General features: G+C 41.1%; 2 protein-coding genes across 6 annotated transcripts in view; one reads left to right on the top strand and one right to left on the bottom strand.

The window, feature by feature from the left end:
- cep164 (centrosomal protein 164) overlaps positions 1 to 5,485 on the top strand; it is a 14,222-nt gene extending 8,737 nt beyond the window's left edge. For all 3 annotated transcript variants that reach the window (XM_007575963.2, XM_016662862.1, XM_016662861.1), the window contains exons 14-27: positions 72 to 149; positions 237 to 359; positions 511 to 654; positions 748 to 831; positions 1,586 to 1,654; positions 1,730 to 1,989; positions 2,398 to 2,568; positions 2,648 to 2,825; positions 2,943 to 3,050; positions 3,271 to 3,370; positions 4,102 to 4,467; positions 4,553 to 4,625; positions 4,718 to 4,837; positions 5,014 to 5,485. In XM_007575963.2, coding sequence (XP_007576025.1) covers positions 72 to 149; positions 237 to 359; positions 511 to 654; positions 748 to 831; positions 1,586 to 1,654; positions 1,730 to 1,989; positions 2,398 to 2,568; positions 2,648 to 2,825; positions 2,943 to 3,050; positions 3,271 to 3,370; positions 4,102 to 4,467; positions 4,553 to 4,625; positions 4,718 to 4,837; positions 5,014 to 5,107 — 1,968 coding nt within the window. In that variant the 3' untranslated portion in view covers positions 5,108 to 5,485. The remainder of the gene's footprint in view (positions 1 to 71; positions 150 to 236; positions 360 to 510; positions 655 to 747; positions 832 to 1,585; positions 1,655 to 1,729; positions 1,990 to 2,397; positions 2,569 to 2,647; positions 2,826 to 2,942; positions 3,051 to 3,270; positions 3,371 to 4,101; positions 4,468 to 4,552; positions 4,626 to 4,717; positions 4,838 to 5,013) is intronic.
- A 637-nt stretch (positions 5,486 to 6,122) lies between these two features.
- On the bottom strand, positions 6,123 to 19,338 carry sidt2 (SID1 transmembrane family, member 2). 3 transcript variants are annotated; one of them, XM_007575960.2, is made up of 27 exons: positions 18,501 to 19,338; positions 18,288 to 18,409; positions 16,977 to 17,141; positions 16,839 to 16,884; positions 15,153 to 15,254; positions 14,757 to 14,840; positions 14,488 to 14,653; positions 14,151 to 14,244; positions 13,450 to 13,505; positions 13,257 to 13,283; positions 12,551 to 12,589; positions 12,394 to 12,471; positions 12,194 to 12,256; positions 11,784 to 11,899; positions 11,319 to 11,392; positions 10,723 to 10,789; positions 10,571 to 10,644; positions 10,368 to 10,491; positions 10,054 to 10,171; positions 9,572 to 9,708; positions 9,335 to 9,443; positions 8,337 to 8,413; positions 8,160 to 8,206; positions 7,973 to 8,078; positions 7,780 to 7,890; positions 6,960 to 7,073; positions 6,123 to 6,850 (listed from the first exon to the last, which is right to left on the bottom strand). In XM_007575960.2, the coding sequence occupies exons 1-27, from the start codon at positions 18,747 to 18,749 to the stop codon at positions 6,788 to 6,790; spliced, it is 2,628 nt and encodes an 875-aa protein (XP_007576022.1). In that variant the 5' UTR covers positions 18,750 to 19,338; the 3' UTR covers positions 6,123 to 6,787. The 3 variants fall into 3 exon arrangements, with proteins under 3 accessions (XP_007576022.1, XP_007576023.1, XP_007576024.1); XM_007575961.2 differs by lacking the exon at positions 13,257 to 13,283; XM_007575962.2 differs by lacking the exon at positions 12,194 to 12,256 and having other exon boundaries at positions 18,501 to 19,337.
- Positions 19,339 to 20,884: the final 1,546 nt, after the last annotated feature.

The raw sequence follows: 20,884 nt of genomic DNA, 5'->3' as shown, positions 1-20,884 counted from the left end.
TGTTTTTATGGACTTTTCTGGCAAAATAAAGAGAGATCAGTTTGTGTTTAAAACTTTTTGTCTGTATAAAGGTCAACATTTCCGAGAGGAGGAAGGAGCTGATAGTGAGTCCCCGACCTGAACAGCAGCTGGCAGAGTACCACAGAGAGGTTAGGAAAAGCACACACACACATACGCACACACACCTAATGTCATCAGCATCATCTAAGTAAGCTTTTGTGCTTGTTTGTGCGCAGCTGAGCGATGTGCTGCAGGAAGTGCGGGACGAGGTGCAGCGCGAACACGAGAGGAAGCTGGAGCAGCTGAAGGACGACCACCGGAGAGAGATGAACGGCCTCAGAGAGAAATATCTGGACGAGGTCAGACTTCGGAACAAATTCTGATTTAAAACCGAGGCCAATTCTGACGTACAACTAAGGAATGTTTTTTCAAATATCCTGGGGAAAAATAAGATCCTCGTGTTTGCTTCCAGGTGATTCTTGACGGTACGTCTACATGCTTGTGTTGCAGGAGACCGCCCAGAGGGAGCGCTTGTTGCACACGCTACAGGAGGACAGGGCTCGCCTCCAGGCGTCACATGACCTCCAGCTGGACAGACTCCGCCTGCAGCTCGATGGACAGATACAGAAGACGCAGCTGGCTCATTCCCGCAAGGTTAGTCGAGATGCAGGCGCATGGCTCTGCCGGGATTTATCATGCTGTTCAAACGATTCCCAAACAATGCAATCGTCTTATTTTCTCCTGCAGGAATCAGAGCTGAGGGATCAAGCTGATAAATTGGAGCTGAGGCAGAAAGAGCTGCAGAGCCTGGAAGTCCTGCTGCAGACTAAGGTTTTCCTCTAGTAAAACACAGAGCTTTGCAGACACATTCATGTTGATCTCAACATGTTGTGTTACTTCACAACCACTAATATCTTTGTGTTTTCTGTGATTTTTATGTGATAAACACTGCAAAAACACAACATCTTACTTATTTAAATTAACTTTTCAGGAAGACGTAGGAGCTTGTTTTTAGTCAGTAATTCTTCTCTATTGAATTTTTGGGAAAAAATCTATTATAAAGGCAAAGATCTGCCAGTGGAGCTGGTACTTTTTAAAATCAATATTCATGAATTATTTACTTAAATCAAACTTCCATTTGTTGCTGAAAAATTACTTGTTAGTTTTGTCTTATTTAAGTGTACTAAGATAATTGAACTAGAAACTAAACAAAAAATACTTTTGTAAGATTTTGTATTTTTGCAAGGAACTACCAAACAACAGTGGATAATTGTAATGTGGACAGAATATAAGACATAGCTTTCAAAAGACTACAGTTTCCCAGTTGGATTCGGATCTGGACTTTAACTAGACCATTTTAACACACTGTAAGACAACACAATTGGTTGCTTTTGTGGATAAAACAAAAAAGCAGCCATCCTCTGAGGTTTGTTAGACTTAATGTAAAAAACCTGAAGTTGGTGGTTGTGATGAAACAAAATGTTTAAAGTTTCCAGGGTATGAATACTCTTGCAAAGCACTGTGTGTTCTCTTAACAAATCCTAAATCCTAACTACACGAGCTGATCATATCCTCCTCCTGTCAGGCTGCAGATCTTAATCGGAGGAGGAAGAAACTCGGCGAAGACGAGGAAGACTTAGACCGGCAGTTAGAGGTGCGGGTTTTTCTCACCAATTTCTTTCGTTTTTTGTGCCGTCCACCGACTGTGCGTTCGCACGTGTCTCTCCAGGCTCTCCCTCGGCTGGTCCGGGAAAGAGACCAGCTGAGCCAGGAGCTGCAGAGGCTGAGGGAGGAGGTGGCACAGGCCCGAGAGCTCTCACACAGAGCCAGGGAGGAGAGGGACGAGGCCAAGGACCAGAGTTACAGGATGAGAGAAGAGCGAGACAAAGCCAGGGAGGAGAGCAGGACGGCGCGGGAGGACAGGGAGCGGCTGGAGCGCAAGGTGGCGCTGCTGCAGGAGAGATGTGACCGCCTCACCTGCAGAGTCAGGTCGGTACAGATCAGGGTGTCAAACTCATTTTCATTTCAGGGCGCATGAAAATGAGTCCTGTCGTAATACATTATGGCAGAATGTATTGATACACATGTTTTCACATTGACGTTATTTGATATTACACAAATAAAATCTGATTCGATTTGACTGATGAAATAATATTTAAGCGCACATCAGTTATCTTGATGTTTTATTTATGCGCCTCTCTAGAATCTTGAGTGACCCATAAATAGCTGTTCTGGGCCGGATTTGGACCACGGGCCTCGAGTTTGACACGCAAAATTACAACTGCTGGTTTACATGAAAGAAATAAAACAAATGTAAAAAGACAACATCTAAAAAGTAACTCCTTAAAACAAAAATCTCAACATTAAAGATAATTATTTTTATTTTTATTTTTTCAGTGAGCTGGAACAAGCTGAAGATGGAAGAACTTTGCCCCAATCAGAGCAGAACAAGAAGGAAGCAGAGAAAGCGACAGCGCCCTCTGATGACAGGATAGACTCATCGCTCCAGGCGGACGAGTTGGACTCGCCTCTGTCCCCCGTAGCCGACAGCCAGTGCAGCATCAACGAGTAAGGAGGAACGAAACCCAGAGCGTCAAACCGATGATTTGCTGAAAGCGCAAAACAACCGTGATCAAATCGTTCCCAGGCTGCGTCAGTACGTCTCCTCACACGGCGCCTCCATCCAGAAGACCAAGCAGTTCCTGGAGCGTGAGAACAGCCGGCTGATGGAGAGGCAGGCAGCTCTGCGGGCAGCCCAGACGAGCAGCACCCAGGACCCCGGCCTCAGAGAACCCAGTGAGGAGAGGATGCGGAGCATCCAGCAGGTGCAGGATGGCGTATAACCTCCCCCCCCCGCACTCCTCTTGTAAACGCCTCAAACAACGGGCTGATTTCTGAGAAATGCGCCACTGAATACCGACTGGTGTCTCTGGCTTTGTCAGGAGGCCAGAGATGTGGCGGAGCTTCAGCGGACAGTTCAGAGAGGAAACTCCCTCCTGCGGAGGAAGGAGGAGCAGCTGCAGCAGCTGGAGAGCTCCATGGCTGACGAGGTCAGGAAACAAACAAAAAAAAAAAACACGAAACAAATCTCCTCCTCTGCTTATTATATACGTAATTATTCTTAGCTAATTCAATGAAAGATTGAAAATGAAATATTTGGGTCATAAATCTCACTTTTTAATCTGGAATATCTTGCACATTTTATCATCTAGTAGCATGAGTCCAATCACATAGTCAACAGCAGGCGTGTTTGTTGCCGTGTTCCTTCAGGCCATGTTTGAGGATTCGTCTCAGCTTCCTGACAGGAAGGTGACGTTTGACCTGACCAGGTCAGACACCAGCAGCCCCGTGGAGCCGCAGGACGGGACAGGTAACACACACATGGCAACGCTTCACAATGACAAGGCAGTTTAGAGTCGTTTGCATCATAAAAACAGTATAAACACACCATTCTTAACTTCCAAAATGAATATTTTTTCCCTTCGTTGCTCTCTCATTGTCTGCCTTGATTGACGCTCTTACTGCAACAAGAGCAAGAGAACGTGACTTAATAGGCTTCAGAATTAAACCCACATGTTTTGTGTTTATGCAGCCGATCCATGCTGACAGCATGTATGTATAAATATACCCATATATCCATTAGTATAATGAGTATTTCCAGCAAATGTAGTCGGTCTTGGTGGATTATTTTGAAAATGCGAAGGCTGTGCTCGTGTAACTTCCTGTTGTAGTGGTGCAATATTTGAATATCGACGTGTCCAGGACGGATCTCTGGTTCGTTCACCTCCAGGGTTGGAGCGTTCATTTGCTCTTTTCTTTATGCTTTAATATGAATCGTGAATTCTAATAGTTTATTTTCATGAGTTCAGTTCATTTGATCATTATATAGAAATGCATCATTTATAATTAAAACAGATTCAAATTCAGTCACTGGTGCAAAGTTTTCTGTCTAAGGAAACGCAAACGTTTGCAACAGCCGACGGTGCTGCTGGAATAAAAACATGTATGAGGTAGAAAAAAACTATAACAATCAGCTTATTGTTTTATTTCTGTCCTGCGTGTTACCATGCTGATAGAGCTTCTGTTTCCTCCCTTCATCAGGAGATCATCCCATCATCCCAGCCAAAGTCAAGGAGTTAGCTGAGTCGCTGCAGCACATCTCAGCCCAGCTGGACAGCGTTCTGACCGCTCTGGGCTCGTTGACCCAGAGGGAGAGCAGCCCACTCTACCCCTCCTTCTCCGTGCCGCTGCCTCAGCGGTTTGGTACAGAGGCGTGGGGGCCAGCTCCCGCCTCAGCGCTCGTTTTCCCGCAGGGGCCCGGCCTGGCCCCCAGCTCTTTAGAGCCGCCTCTGTCTGAGAGGCTGTGGAGTGGCTCTGCAGCGCCCCCTCTGTTCAGCACCCCCATCAGCAGCGGGCTGATTGCCCCAGGAGACTTCATGAACAGCAGGTGGAGCCAGATATTCCCTGGTAGGTCAAAGGTCAAATTAAAAGCTGGACATCTGGGCTCGGTTAGTCCCTCCTGCTGGTTCTGAGCAGTTCTTCTGTTCTGCAGGAGCAGCTGCTGACCCGGTCGCCTCCAGCAGCGTGAGAACCGTCCCGTCTTATCCATCATACACTCCCATCAGGTACAGACGCCTTTTGCTTTTGGTCAAACGGTTGATTATTACTGCCTGACAGTGAGCTAAAGTGTGTGTTTCCGTGTGTGTGTGTGTGTTAGTCAGCACAGCCGCAACCATCAGGCGATGCAGAAATCAGTGGAGCTGGACGGTCAGAGACTGCAGGGGCTGATTGACAGTAACAAGAAGTGGCTGAACATGCGGAGCAAAGACCCCAGCATGTATCCTTCCTGCAGAAAACACTTTGCTTTTTAGTGGTCGAATATTTTTACCTGAAATAAATGTAATTATTAAAGAGAAACAAATCAAAGAGCTTTTAACATTTTCAGATTCCCTTTAAGAAAGAAAAAAAGTGTTGTCATCTTCACCTGGTGTCGTCTTTAACTCCGCCCTCCAGACCTCTGTTCACTCGCTACCGAGCTGCTTCCTCTAACAGACTGATCCAGCTGGGCCTGGACGACAACAACCAGATCAGAGTCTATCACTACTGAGGTCGTAACCAGCAGTTCTGTGGACTTTGGGTCATGAGTGACACTGTGACAGATCAGCAAGTGATGTTTACAAGGACGTTTAAGCTTTCAGAATAAAGATCTTCAGGGATGTAACTCCTTCTCCGGATGTTGTAAACTCAGGCTGGTTCAATAAGTCAGGTCCAGACATGATTTCTTCTAAAACCATGTGCAGGTTACAGGTGTCTTTATACCACTGGTTTTTGTAAAGCACTTATTTAAAGGTTTTTAGCCATTTCAACTTTTGCAGAACAATACATTTACTAGCTCTCTTCGGTGTTTACAGTAACTGCTGCAAACTCATATTTTGTGCATGTCTTGTGTAAATATTGTATTTTTTAATAAATGTAATTTTTATCAATTTTCGTTTGCCCACACCTATAGAAATGATTCATACTCCTTCACATTACAACTAAAAAAATGTATTGGGATAAACCCAGGAACAGCAGAAACTCTTGCAGAAACCAGAGATGGCATGGTGGCTCTGGAGGAGCTGCCAGAAGTCCATGGCTCAGGTGAGAGTCTGACCGGAGAACCACTAATGGGGCACTAAACACATTTATCCTTTGAGGAAAAACAAACTAAAATTATATTTGAGGTTCAACCAACACTTGACATGCAGCTAAAGTTGCAATGGACTGTTTAGATAAAAGTCGTGTTAAAATGGCTTAGTCAAAGTCCAGAGCAATATTAGATGTAAAGAAAATTGCTGTCATCTGATCCAATCTGACAGCTTTTGCCGTCAGACATATTTTTCGGTCTGTATACGTGTAAAGTTGATGGACTTGAATACGTAGATGCGCCACACATTTTAAGAGTTTTATCTTTAAAGCACTATGAAAATCTTGAACCATTTTCCATCTACTCATGTTCTACTTTGTGTTGCTTCATCACATAAATTCCCAATGTAGTACATTAAAGTTTGTGGTTGCAATGAGAAAATATGGGTAAATTCAAAGAGAAGGAATAGTTAAGACAACAGATGAAAACAGTCCCATTTGTGAAAAAGAACCTTTTATTTAGTAACCACTCATTGGAATGCTGGACAATAAAATCTACTTTTCGTACAGAACAGTGCAAAAAAATCGGCTCCGCAGTCACACACACACGCAGGGCAGTCAAATAGTAAATACAATCATTTAAGGACGGCTAGTTTTAACAAGCTGACCAATCCGAGCACAGTGTGTGACTGATGTGATTAGAAACACAGAAGGCCACTGGCAGATTGGACGTGACTCGCGCTCCCCCGGTTTGTAAACACACACAACCCTGCAGAAACACACAGCATACAAAATGCATCGTTTTCTGTTATTTTGACCATAATGAGGACCATATATAAAAAGAATGGAGGAAAAGAGTTCAGTGTTTGCATTGTCGTCTTCATCAGCAGCAGCACGTAAACACGCAGAGCGACAGTAACATCGATGATAGCAGCAGGAGGACAAGACGCTTCAGGACCACTCCATGTTGACCCAGCTATGGATTGGCACGCGAGTGTCCCCCGCCTGGCTCCGACAGGCGGAGACATGCTCACCGACCGCCTGAGGAGCATCAGGCCACTGGCTGTTTCTTTTTCCAAACATGGACAAGATGCCAACAGAGAGAAAACAGGTGATAAGGCAGAAAGGATGAGCTGAGCTTCTCAAAGAAGACCCGACAGATTCAGAAGACGTAGATCTTGTCCCTCTGAACAGTGTCGAGGTCGTCGTCCATGGTCAGGAGGACCTACGAGGGCAAGACAAGAGGGATTCCAACTCCAACATGTGTCGAGTGCTGCACTGGCTTCAAACCATCACTATTTTGTCCTGATTAGAAACAAGAAACAAAACCATACCAGGAAGGATCCAAACATAGCGATGGAGGACAGGAAATGCCAAATGTCGTGGTCGTCAAAGAACGACAGCAGGATGCAGTCCCTGTTGTGCTCGCGAGACTCTGCTGGAGTTTTCTGCAGCGGGAAAGAAAGCGACTAGGATTGGTGAATCGATTATGGAAATAAACGTCAACTAAATGAGCAGTCGATTAATCGTTAACTGGTTAATACAAACTCAAAAAAAGGCTATTTGCTGAAAAAACAACATATTTGAAGCAGAAGTTAATCCAAAACTGTACAAAATAATTTACATTGTGGATTTAATATTTAAAAAAAAAAAAAAAAAACTCCTTTGTCTGTAAATATGTTTACAGAATTAAAGTCGTAAACATTTCATGTATTTCAAGTTCTGTTGAGAAAAACCTATCAGTGTTGGATATAAATTATTAATCGGCTTATCTATAGTCAACAGTTCAGCTCTGCACTGTACCGATGCAGAGTTGAGCCGCATCACTACGATGTTAGAAGCATTTTTTCTTTGCTACAAATAATCAAGCGTACAACAGGATTTTAGCCAATAAAATGTTAATTTTGCTATTTTAAAAAGGAAATAAATTGTTTATTTGTATTCCTAATATTGTATAAAAAGCCTAAGTGGTTTAACATATAATCTGCAGTGCTAATTTTTTTTTATCTGATTAAATGTGAAAATATTTGACAGAATAATCGATTTCTAAGATAATCAATAGTCGCAGCCCTAAAAGCAATTAGACATTTGTAGCCCTTCTAGAGTACGTTTTATTCAATCATACATAAATAATCTGATCGGTGTGTTGCTGACCTGCCAGGTGCTGAGGCCCTGGAAAAAGAAGTAGAGTGCAAAGCCCCAGACCACCGCTGTGAAGAGAATACACACCACCGGCAGACACTTGATTCTCTCACCACTCCGGAGCTGAAGCGACAACAAAAGGGACAATAATCAAATATAATCTTGACATCTGACGCTGGCTGCGTTAATCCACACACACACACACCTTCATAATGATGTAGAAGGCAAAGTAGAGCAGCAGGTTGCAGATGGCGATGGCCAGCAGGTATGAGGCGAAGTCATTGGGTCGCTCTATGAGGCCGTAGGCAGCGCTGCGGAGAGCAAACAGCCAATCCGGATGAAGCTCCAGATTACAGCGCTTGATCAAAGTCAGACACGGTGTGTTTACTTACAGAGACCAGTTGACTATATTACCCATCACAAGTAGCACCATACGGTCCTGGAAGGCAAAGAGAGAGGGGGGAAGGTGCCAACATTTACCAACTGGTCAGTCCAGAGGTCATTAATAAATCCAACTATCTTTAATTGTTAATGTGATTTTTTTTTGCTGTCTTTAGATCTCAACTCACAATGTACATGGGTCCACTGCACTGTCTGATGCAATCTGTGTAGATCACATAGACAATCCGGCGCATGATACCAGCATCTAGTGGACAAAATTACAAACAGGTAAGAGAATGAAATGTAAAAAAAAATAAGAAGTTTTACTGTATTTAGTTGAGGAAAAATAACTGATTATTGGGTGACAATTTTCAATGTTTAGTTTGCTGAAGAAAAAAACCCCCAAAACACAGCTGTGTATTATGCAATGCAAACACATTAGAACTAATCAAATGACCTTTGATTACGTACTTCAAGTGTCAGAATGAAACCTTTGCCCGACCTCAACGTAATCCTACATGTGGCTCACAAAGTGTGGCACAGGGACTTTGACACGCTGGATCACAAACTTCACTGAGATCACTGATCAGAGGCATTCAAGGGGGCAAAGGTAACTTTGGAGGAGCTGCAGAGAGCCACGGCTCAGGTTAAAAAAAAAAAAATCTGCCAGCAACTGTTAACTGTTCACTCCATGAATCTTTTTTTTTTTCTTTTTTTAATGGAAGAGTGTAAAACAGAAAGCAAATGCTGGGAGAAAGCTAGAAGTCCCACATTACACGGGAAACACGAATAAAGATGCTGAAGTCAGATGAGAGCAAAACTGGCAAGAGAAAACGGAATAGAAGGATTCAACTAAACCAGCTGGAGACTGTTGAAAAGTAAAACAGAGGTTCACCTTCAACAACTTCAATCACGTAAAATCTTAATGAAATGCTCTGAAGTTTATGATGGAGTGATAAAATGTGAAGTTATAGGAATAGATATTATCATTAAAAGCAGCAGTGTCAAACAAGCCTTTACTCAAAATATTAAATCTGCTGTTGCACTTTTTACCTGAAGGTATTTAATGTTTGAACATGTTAAATAAAAATAAAAGGAAACCCTAAAACTGGTTATGATCAATTTAAAAAGACTAAATTTCACTGATCTTGAATCAAGTGCGTTTGGTTTCTTGCTGTGATCCTACCAAGTCGCCATCGGCCCATGTAGTAGAGCTGTGTGCTAAGGAGCAGAGTGGCCAGAATGTGGATCACGGAAAAAACGATCCAGAACACCATGTTTCCTCTCCCAAACACCTGCAAAGAAACAAAACAACAAATGCAATTCTACAACAACCCACAATAATCATTAAACAGCGCTGCTGCACACAATTAACAAGAGCTTCGCCGCAGCTCGTATGAGGTGCGTGTGTTTGTGAGCGTACCACTCCCAGCACAGAGAAAAAGATGACCGCAGCCAGGCAGGCGTAGGCGGTGTAGGCACTGGCGTTGATGTCGGGGTGTCTCTTCTGGTAGAGCTTCAGCATGCACAGCCCGGCGATCATGTACATGAAGGACGTGTCTGGAAAATATTGACACCGTTTTTTTTTTGTTTTGTTTTTTTTTTTAACCAATTAAAATACTGGACATGGCTTAAAATGCAACTGATTGTTCAAATGTTTTCTTAAAGTAAACCTGCAGACTTAATCTTCCTACTAAACTGTGACTAAACCACAAATCAACCAGTTTTTGCCGATAAGCTGAATAAATCCATCTCACTCAGACACACACGGCAAGTCAGGAGTTGGAACTGGTAATATTTCTTTATCAGACTTATTGTCAACTTTCAATAATTTACAATCACTGTGTGTGGCGGGATCTAGAGAAAACAAACATGAAATAGCAACAATAAATCCTCATGTCTCACCAAACTGGAAGTTAGTGTAGTTGGGACAGACATGATAGCACGCACTGAGCAAGCCCTCCATCATCAGAGCAGTTCCCATGGCATAATACACACCGAAGTGCTTCGGGATGCCGCACTCCTGCAGAAGAAACAGAAAACGTGTTGAAACGACTATTTCAGCTCAGATATTACCTGTTTGACAGGAAGTGACATTAATAACATGTCACCTGTTGTGCTACAATATTAAACAGAACCTCAGGATGGAAGAAGTAGAGCTTAGAGCGTCAACAAACAGTTCCCTGCATCAAGAATCAGTTTGGTGGCAGGCGCCTCACCAGAGCGTTGAGGTCGTTGCGAAGCAACGCTCGACTGTGTGTGACGTCTCTCTTGAAGACAATGAGGAGGAAGAGGAGTCCCAGCATCACGTATCCAAGGTTACTGAGGATGTTGTTGAACGCACTGCACACACAAGGTTTAACACAGCCAGCTGAGCGTGTGTATTACTGCTGCAACAGTGGCAGCAAGAATAAACACACACCTCAGAGCTCCCAAAGGGTGAGCACACAGGAAGTTGTAGTAGCAGATGTCCTGGTTTCCTGTCACATTTACAACCTGAGGCCAAACATGAAATCACCATGAGAATGTTTCGAAGGCCGTTTGAGCAGCCATGTTTGTTTATCACCACCGCACCGTCTGATATGTGATGACCAGCTGGATGACCGGCAGCGCGTAGAACACCGCGATAGTGGCAATATTCCTGAGGAGAGAATAATTATTAGAACGTGATGCTAATTATCAGTCTACATTTTGATCTATGAAATGTTAACGAGGTAGCCATGGTGACCAAAGTGTCATGGATGAAACTGTTAAATAATTGATCTATACAAGGAGCTCTTTTTACCCTCGTCCAATTACATCAACCAGGGCTGAAACTATTAATCATTTCAATTGTGATTAATCAATTACTGAAATAATCAACCAATTTAGTAACTAATTATTGGTTAACTGGGGTATAAAGGCTCAAAAGGCCATTTGCTGAAATAATACAGAGTAATAATTAAGCCGAAACTGTCCCTATCAGAAAAATCTAATAGTCACAGAAAGTTATTACTAAAATAATTGCTAGTTGCACCTGTAATATCAACATGTGCCAGATCCTCTCTAAGGGTCCTTGCCTTGTGAAAATGTCCTGAGGATGTCCATAGTGTAAGAAACTTTTGCTTCTTAACAGTCGTGGCTGATTCAAGGACTTGATGCACTACCAGCGATCTGAGCGGTGAACTCACCAGAAGTAGATTTGGTATTTCTTGCTGAGGATCCTTTTGTCTTTGCGAGCCAGGTCAGACACACACAGGTACTTCTGTGATAAGGAGAATGAATCAGAAGTCATCAGGAGGGAAAAGAGGCAACACAGAAAGACAAACTCAGTCAGATTTGATGGTGAACATCAGTGAACACCAGATTCAAGTCTTACAAAGTTTCAACTGAATTCAGATCTGGGCCATGAACATGCTTTAATCTAACTAACTGACTCCATCTTTCTGTTCTCTAACAAACTAGTGAAAATGAATTGCACTCCTGCTGATTATTTTTACTTTGGTTAAATTTTAAAAGGTCAATTCATGCACTGGATTTACTTAAGAGTATTAGAGTAAAGAGGGATTGTAATGAAAGAAATAAAGCCATGTGTTGTTTTTCCTTCCACACTACTTTCTGTTGATCTACAGCATGTTTGTGTTGATGATGTGTACCTTGGTGCGGACAATGTTTTTATCCGAGTCGATATCCTCCAGCGTGTCGTAGTCGTCCTCCTCCACAGAACTTAAAGACTCCTGCCTGCTTCGTGCGACGCTGTCCAATGATCGTTCTGAACAGAAGAGTGATTAAGAGATAGCTTAGCCATCTGGATCTGGACTGTGAGCAATTTGGTGATTGGATCCGTAAAGGTATCGGGAAACTGATGCACAAGTGCTGAAATGTATCACACATTTTTCAAAAAAGGATTTACGTTGGTACATTGAATCACTTCTCATTTAATTTGCATTGCATGGCAAAATATCTGGAGATAAAATATAAAATCTGGTGTGTGATTAGCATAGTGCTGATTAGTTTGGAGCAAATCTGGGGAGTGATTTGGGGAAACTGTGCGGCAGGGTGTCACCAATGCGGATGGCTAAGTGGTGAAGGTGATTGAGGAACGGTCGGCGTTTGAAAGGCTCCTGTCCTGATGAACAAACACAGAACAGCAGTGAGGGACCCGAGGTGCTCAGGGAAGCCGGCCGCTCGCCGCACCACGGCGAGATGCTTCAAGGTGAGAATGATGAGGCGAAAAATAACAGATGTGTCTGCTGGAGCTCATACCCAAATAGCCATAGTTGTTGTCCGTTGATGTGGCGCTGTCAGTGATGGCCTCGGAGCTCAGGGTGCTGCCGTTGTCAGCTGGCAGAAGAAAATGTGTTGATTAAACAACCTCCACAAAAGCTAAGAGATTAGTAACAGATATCAGCCTCCAACTCACCAAAGGAGCCATATTCATACGGAGAGGCTGGAGTTTTGCCTGTGACAAAGATAAGCACATTTTAAAAGCCAGAAGAGACTATTTTAAAACAAATCTCACACATTAAACACACTGGCACTGCTATAGTTGTTAGTTTCTCCATATCCCTCACTGCTAACACATGGCACATGAGCTGTTAGTCCAAAACACACAAGACACAACAGATGTGCAAACACTGTGTGTGACAGATGGCACAAAGAAGGTACAGTTTATGCTGCATTGACAATGAACTGCAGGAATTGTGGGCTTTCTCATGCAAATCATGAGAAACAGAAACACACCGAGAGGCAATTTTGAACTCCAGACACGCATAAGCGTGAATCCTTTATCTCAACTGTAGTCTCCATAAATCTGCAGCATTGTCATAATTTTAATAGCTCCTGATAATGTGCATTAGCCATCGGTCAAACCTGTAAAGCACCGAGGAGAGCTTGCATCCTTATCTGTTTGAGGTCATAAAATGAAACTCTTAGAACCGTGCTGCAGTCGTGCTAATGCACAGTTCACAGAGCTCAGCAGCCAATCATGCGCTTCCTTTCAACAGAGGATGCTTAACCTCCGTCGAGGTTAGGTGTGCAAGCTAATGCATGCAGAGCGACTTCAGACAAGCCAAACAAGTGTGAGAAAGAGCAGGAAGTGCACAATAAGAGTGACTGTGTCGTTATACCGTCGCCGTTCTTCCCAAGAAGGGAGGCTGAAGCGCACAGGGAGAGAAGGTCAAAGACACAATGAGTAACAATAACATTCAGTGCTATATTTAAAAGAAAAATTTAGAAATTGGTTAAGATATTTCAGATAACTATCTATTTATAAGATAAATAAAATTTTAAAAAAATGAGATCAGCTAGCTGCTTGGCTACCTGTCTCAGCAGGCGACGTGTCAGGGGGGTTCGGAAACATTTCTCTCCTTTTCATTCTGAAGAAAAACAAAAATCATTAAAATTGTGTTCAACATAGTTTCCTTCATTGTGTGCAGATTCAGTCATCGAGAAGTGATGACTGGAGACTTTCAGGTAATAATTCACGTCTTTGATCAGGTTTATGTCACTACAACAGCTAATTGCTATATTTAGATATAACTCATGACACTTATGAAAAAAACTGTAAACTCTTCCTGGCTATCTAGGGAAATAGAGGAGTTAGATTATTACAGCTAAGAAAACAGACACCAACATCTAGAAAGAGACAAGTAGTTGTCAGACATCACCCAGTGTCTTCTGATTTTCTTATTAAAGTCAACTATGTGAATGTTGATAAAGTCTTTCAGGCAGCCTTCATTACTGCAGTTCAGAGAGTACATGCTGAGGAAGCCGAGTAATTATGATTTAGTCAGTACCTTTATGTGTATTTTTAGGCCACTTTCATTTGTGAGTTACAATAAGGCACTCAAATGTTAAGTAGCAATAATTAATCAACTATGAATTACTTCTTCGTAGGATTGAGCCAAAAATATATTTCAAACTTGAGCCCAACTTTTTAAAATGCGATTTAGATCTCTATGAACTCATCAAGCAGTTGATTAACAGATGCTTCAGGAGCTGAAACGAGTGAAAAATGTTACCGTTTGTTTTCCACGCAGGCAACCAGCAGAGTCAACACGTAGAACGACAGGAAGATCCCCAGACAGAACAGCATGCCGATCACATACTTCTCAGCTGTGAGGGAAAACACACACACTCAATCTAAAGCCAACGAGACATTTCACTTCCTTGTCACGCTTCTAACTATTATTTAGCAATGCTCAGTATTTTGTCTAGCAAAGATAAAAGACGAAGATCTTGAATGTAGTTTAAATAACGTATCTTAACATGTTGCCGTTCCATTAGCGATTGTGTGCAACAAAATCTATAAACAGGTGTGTAAAAGTGACCGTTGCTTTATTATCATATGTGGCTTACAGTTAATGGCAGGTGAGACCACCACGTCCAGGTCCTTGGTGCGGTTACCAGCATCAATTAGTTCATCAGGCTGCAAGGGGTAGAAACGCAGCGGGCCGCCGCATGCCTCGTCCTCCGTTTTCACCACTACTACTACATAGAAACTGTTGCTAGGAAAATCCTTTCTCTGAATTAAAAAAAAAGCGACACACAGAGATATTATGTGATCTTTGTCACAATGGTTGGTGAAAAATGATGTTGAATTTAGTGTAATGTTAAAAAGCAAATACCTGCACAGTGATGGCACCTTTTTTTGTCATAGTCTGATACATCCCAATAAAGGCCACATTGTTGTCCAGGTCATAGACTGGACACTATAAGGAGAGGAATGAGAAAATCAAATGCTTCCTGCATTCAAATGTTACATTAAAAAGACAATTACATTGAAACGGGGAAAAAAACATTGAGAAAGACGTTTTTCACTGTTTTGATAACATAAAATTAATGTTAAAAGTGAAACAAAATTATGCAGGCGCCTCTATGGTGACCTCTAGTGGTCTAGAAATGCTACAACTGTCAAAAACACAAATGGAAAACATTAGAGGGCGGCGTCTGCTGTGAAAAGGAAAACATAGAAAGGAGGTAGAGAAAATACACAGAACGCATGGCAGCCCCCAACTATATACCTGGATGTCCTGGACAGACATGACAGAGCAGGGGAAGTTCACGTCTGAGTTGACTTTGACGATGACAGTATCCACCCCGTCAGGAAAGACATATTTAAAAAACTGGGAGAAAAGAAGGAGACATAAACCAGAATTAGAGAGCAGATGAATGGAGTCACTCTGTGGTTATCTGATATAAGAGCTGTAGCCTGATCCATGCTGGTAAGATTACATTTTATAATGTGCCTCAGTGAATAGCAGGCCTTCTAAATGCCATCATACAAAAACATTTTAACATGACTTTGAAAAAGAGAATAAGTGTTCTTATCCAATTGCACTACATGTCTGGTTGAAGATGCAGCTTAATTATGTCTTGCACGTAAACCCAGAAACTGAAATTTCCAGGTTTTGGAATAGACATGCTTTTTAGGTTCCACTAAAGATTGGATTTATAGATGGGGAGAGTCACAGAAGACTGGTGAAGATTCACATGTTTACCTATGTTAGAGAACGTCAGGATTCACCTGAGAGCAAATTGCCAATTCAGGATTGATTTAGAAAAATAAAAGTCTAATGAAAATGAATATAAATATATTTTAAATATTATGACATGTTTCAGGATTTTGCACGTTATGACCTGTATAACGTAAGCTTAGATGTTGTGGAGGTTGAGACTATTCAACAAAGACCCAAGTCACACATTTTGGTCAACAAGACAAGCAATTAAAAATGTGTAAAGTAGCAGAAAATTGTAAATAATCACTTGCATGAGCGTGCAAAAGCTTCTGTAACTTGTTCAAAGAAATTGGAAACTGATTTTTCTCAGATTCTAATTTGTGAAGATGGAACAAGTACTTTTGAGATTTTCAATTCTAACCTGAGAAATGTACCAAAAACAGGCAAAAGCTAATAATCCATATAGAGCAGAAACAACTGGACCTGCATGTGCTGCCTTACACATCTATCACACAGTTAAAGATGAACACTAATGGGAAAGACCTGAAAGCACCATCCACCAATACAGTATGACTTATTATGTTCGTCACTACAATAAAGAAACAAAGCAGCAGCAGCACTTTGCAAAACCAGTAAAATGAATTAAACTGTTCCATTAACTTTTACTTTTTGCATGACAGGAGACAAACAAAATGTTTCCTTTTAGAACCACACTCCTGCCCAAATAAACCATGAATTGATAATAATTGAAAAAGGACAGTTTAATTTGTTGCTTGGAGTACATTTTTAACAGTTAACTTTAGCGACATGAGGGAGCGGTGTCGTGGTGACGTGTGGTTTATGTGACCATCGTTTCAGAAGAGAAGAGTCAGGAGATATAGATTTAACTTACATTTCAGACATTTGCTTAGATAGCAGAATCACTACACTGAAGCTGCTCAGTGTTTTAGTCTTCTTAATGTATTTTTTACTTTTTATGGTAGAGATTACCATTCCTCCTTGACCATAAATTAAACTTTTTTGAAGTGTTTTTTTGTGTGTGTGTGTGTGTGTGTGCCAAAAACTAGAAATCTTTGGCACACAAGGACAGAAACTTACATTGCAAAATGTAACTTCCTGTCTTTTGTTTTTATTTTTCTTACATTCACTCCACCCATGCTGATACTTTATCTGTTGAGGACATTGCTATGACTACAGTAAATATAATTTTGGAGAGCGACAGTCATTATTCCGAACGCAACGCTGGGTTACCTGAGGTTGGGAAGGTGATGCTGCGAAGCTGAATTTCCTGTCTGTCCTGTAATCGAGTTAAATATAGCATGTCAGGCATACCAGGAGCTGTTTGTTGACACTGAGACATAGAGCTAAGATCTAAGTCGTATAGCTTACTGCAGGGTGAAACTTTCCACACGGCTCACTCGCAACTGGAAGTTTGTCTCCTGGCTCGACAGGGTGGACACGTCCACAAAGAAGTACTGGGTCTCGGATGCGGCTCGAGTTGGAGGCTGGCACAAGGTTCTGCCCACGTGTTTGTACGGGTACTTCCTCTGATAGCTGAAGGGCAAGACGCACAGGAACACGTGCTGATAAACACAGAGGATAACACGGCTTCCATTTACCTCAAAGACCAGCTTTGAGGTAAATATAAATGTATTTTGTTTTACAAACTGATAAGACATTTTAAGTGAGAAATAAAGGATATATTCCAATAGTGTATCATTACGTTTTATAGTATGTAGATAAATAATTGATAACCAAAACCACCTTTGTTGCAAATTCCCATACAACACACAAACCACATCGTACAATGACAGACAGGAAAATATTCTAAAGTTTCTCATTTCCAGTAACACAGGTTCCTCATATCTGTCCTGGTGGCTTCCAAGTGGAGGAACTGAAAGTTCAAAGTTTGTTAATGAGCCGTTGGAACATTGTCTGTCCATGAGGGCGCAACAGCAAAAGGGCGACAAGGTAATTCTGATGTTGCACAACCAAAAGGCACAAGACAAAGATCAAATAAGGAAACTGCTGAGGGAGGCAGAAAAGGTCCTGAACTCCAAACACATCACAAAGTCCCCCCATTACTTGAAACTACATGAGGGCACACTAATCTCTAGCAGGAGAAACCAACTGTTTTCCTTTTACAAAATACAGTCCTTTGCAGAGGTTTTCATGTCTTATCTTGCCTTTTGTCATGTCACAAACACAAGCTTAACATTATTGTTTCAGGATTATGGCTAATAGACCACAGTCCTGCACATTTGTGAAGTTAAAAGAAGAGGGTTTTAAAAGATTTCTACTATTAAAAATCCAAAATGTTTGACATGGTTACACTGAAATTCTTAAAATAAAAAAACAGTGTATCCAAATGCCTTCAAAAATCACCTTACTTGTAAAGAGAGTAGAGAAATTTAGGAAACAAAATACAACATGAAGACCAACAAACAGCAGACAGATCAAGGGTGACTTCGTGAAGACTTTTGAAAAAAAAAAAAAAACACTTATGAGAAGCACAGGTCGCGTTTACAGTGTTTCATCATATGACCTGAAGTCATAATTACAGAGAGGATTTCTGTAAATGAAGTGGATGTCCTTAAAGAGTGCACTGTCTTCAAATTATTTTTTGTTTTGGTGAAAAAAAGTAAATGTGGGTACCATGATCTTAAAGTTAATAAACTTAGAAAAGTGAGAATTACTCACAGGCCCCTGAGAATGAGGGGGACTTGAAAAGACATCACAGCTTGCTTTTGCCGAATAACAAACAGAATAGGACTCTCCAGATGCTGCTGCATCACGTCTACAGTCACGCGCACCCCCTCTGTCTGAAAGTCAAACAAAAGTAACAAGGAAAGGATTAAATCACCAAATCATTACCTGGACACCATATTCTAAGATGCAAAGAAGGAAACTCACCTTATTTCTGGAGATGGTGTGATTGAACGCATAGATGGTCTGGTTGTAGCTTTTAACCGTGTCATTATAGGTCACATCAAACTCTGCATTCTTTTGTCTCACAAATTTATTCTCTCCAAGCGCCCCAGCACCGCACACTAACTGGGTCACACAGAACCAGAACAAAGCTGCCAGCCCTGGCCGTATCCAGCGAGGCGCAGGAAAACAGCTGCTTTTAAGACGACATTTCCAGTAGCTCCTTAACACCATTTTGTCCGACACCGTCTTCCTCAACCGAAAACCGACCACTAAGCTTATTGCAGCTTGTATGGCAAAGCAAATAAATAACCCCAACCCATTAAGGAGCAGTTAAACCGAGATGTCCTGATGAACTGGGCCACTTCCACACTGACAAAGAGCTGAAGCACCAGCTGCTGCAAGCTACTTGACCAACTAAACACACAGCGAAATGTTCAAGCGACAGACTTGTTCTCACTGACAACAACTTCTGAGCTAGCAGCTATACAACCAGAAACACAAAACTCAAGTCGACGACGCAACAATGACCCTCCGTTTCTCTATCTGGAGAGCTGTGCTAACAGCTCGCAAGTTAGGACGCCAGGATAGAATCACCGCGGATACTAAGTCGGTTAGAAAAGAGAGTCAGAATACAGAACCGCGCATTACAGCTAACTAATTCTGCCCTCCTTCTTAACTCGTATTCACGTCTACGTTAAAAGACGCCAGCACCAGACCGGTCAGCACCAGGTGAAAATATTTGTCGTCTAAAAGCTGTGCACACTACGAAAAATCCGTTCCATTAGCGAACCCCCCTCCTCCACGCTCTAACAGTAAACAAAACGCCACGCGACGTAATGACGTCACTGCGGAACAACTTCACGATTGGAAATTGACAAGCCAACAATTTAATTTAATTTAAATCAACTTAATTTAATTGAAGAATGAACTTGCTTAAGCTTATTCAAATGAAATTAAACAAAGGCACATAAAGTAATGAATCAAAATAAAGTTTAGCTTAATGTAAGCCAACAACAAAAATCCATCAGTCATATTAAATAAACTTCAAAAATTAATTTGATCTATAAAATTACAGGGTACAAAAGTATGAGTAAAAATATATTTAATTAATATGACTTCTATTAATTTACATTTAAAATAAAAAAACTAAAATACAGAAAACTAATATAAATTCAAATTAAATAAAGTTGAATAAGTGCACAACAATATATATATATATATATATATATATATATATATATATATATATACTTCAAAAATTGTTTAAAAGTTTGTTGATGGTTTGAAATTGTATTTCATGATGATTCAAGATTCACTGGTTTTTGTTTGTATTCTGTTTGTATCTTATCTTCAGTGAAGGCATCAATTAAAATTCTAGATCAAAGAATTTCATTAAACTACGAAATATGCATTGGGGTATTCTATGATAGAAGGTCTTAATCGAATGACAAAACTGACTTAAGAAATCTGTCTGCTCCAGTTCTTTGCTTTATGCATGTGATATTCCTCTTTGTAACAAGATTGAACGGAAAAGTGTTTATGACTGCTAGCTGCTGTTATGAAACAATACTCATTAGCAGTTATATGGAAATGTTCTTGTTTAGGTTTGGTTAATAGCAAATGGCTGCTTTGTGCAGTCAAAATTGTTGCAAGAACTCATATCTACCAATAGATGGCGGTGTCTACAACTTGGTTAGGGAGTCATGAACTACAGCAGGTTAAAATTGCAACAACAAATGAATGCTTATAAATGTTATTTGTACATATAATATATATAAATGTTGTCTTTTTATTTATTTTAATTTCTTTTACATGGATCAAATACTTGATTTCGTGGTATCAGAATTCTATCTATCTATCTATCTATCTATCTATCTATCTATCTATCTATCTATCTATCTATCTATCTATCTACTAAATGCCAAAACATTTAACAAAGCACCATTGAAAAGATCCCCTCCCATCCCTCCCCACGAATGTCAAGGCCGTTTCTTTGCACACTAGTCACGTTTGCCTCCAAAGCGAAGGTTTTGAAGATAGTCCGTATATTCGTGGTTCCATAAGTATCAATGAAACTGTATTTGTTCCGTTTTATCTGATTTATCTGTGTTTAAATGCATGTATTACTGATTTGTCCCACAATAGTCGTGCTGAACTGACCGCCTTAGTCTGTGAATACTTCCTTGTTTAAATATTTCTTTTGTCTCAGTGGAGTTTAATATTTTCATTAGCTGCATTGATTAATTTAGTCTTTGTGCTGTTAACATGGCGTATACCTTTAAAGCTTCAGGAAGCCCTCTGATCGCACATAGCGCAGCACTTTTGTAAGGAATCACTGAATCATGGGAACCAAAGTGATAATGCGC

Source organism: Poecilia formosa, unplaced genomic scaffold (genome assembly GCF_000485575.1).
Source record: "Poecilia formosa unplaced genomic scaffold, Poecilia_formosa-5.1.2 Scaffold393, whole genome shotgun sequence".
NCBI lineage: Eukaryota > Metazoa > Chordata > Actinopteri > Cyprinodontiformes > Poeciliidae > Poecilia > Poecilia formosa.
This window is presented reverse-complemented; position numbering and strand designations above follow the sequence as displayed.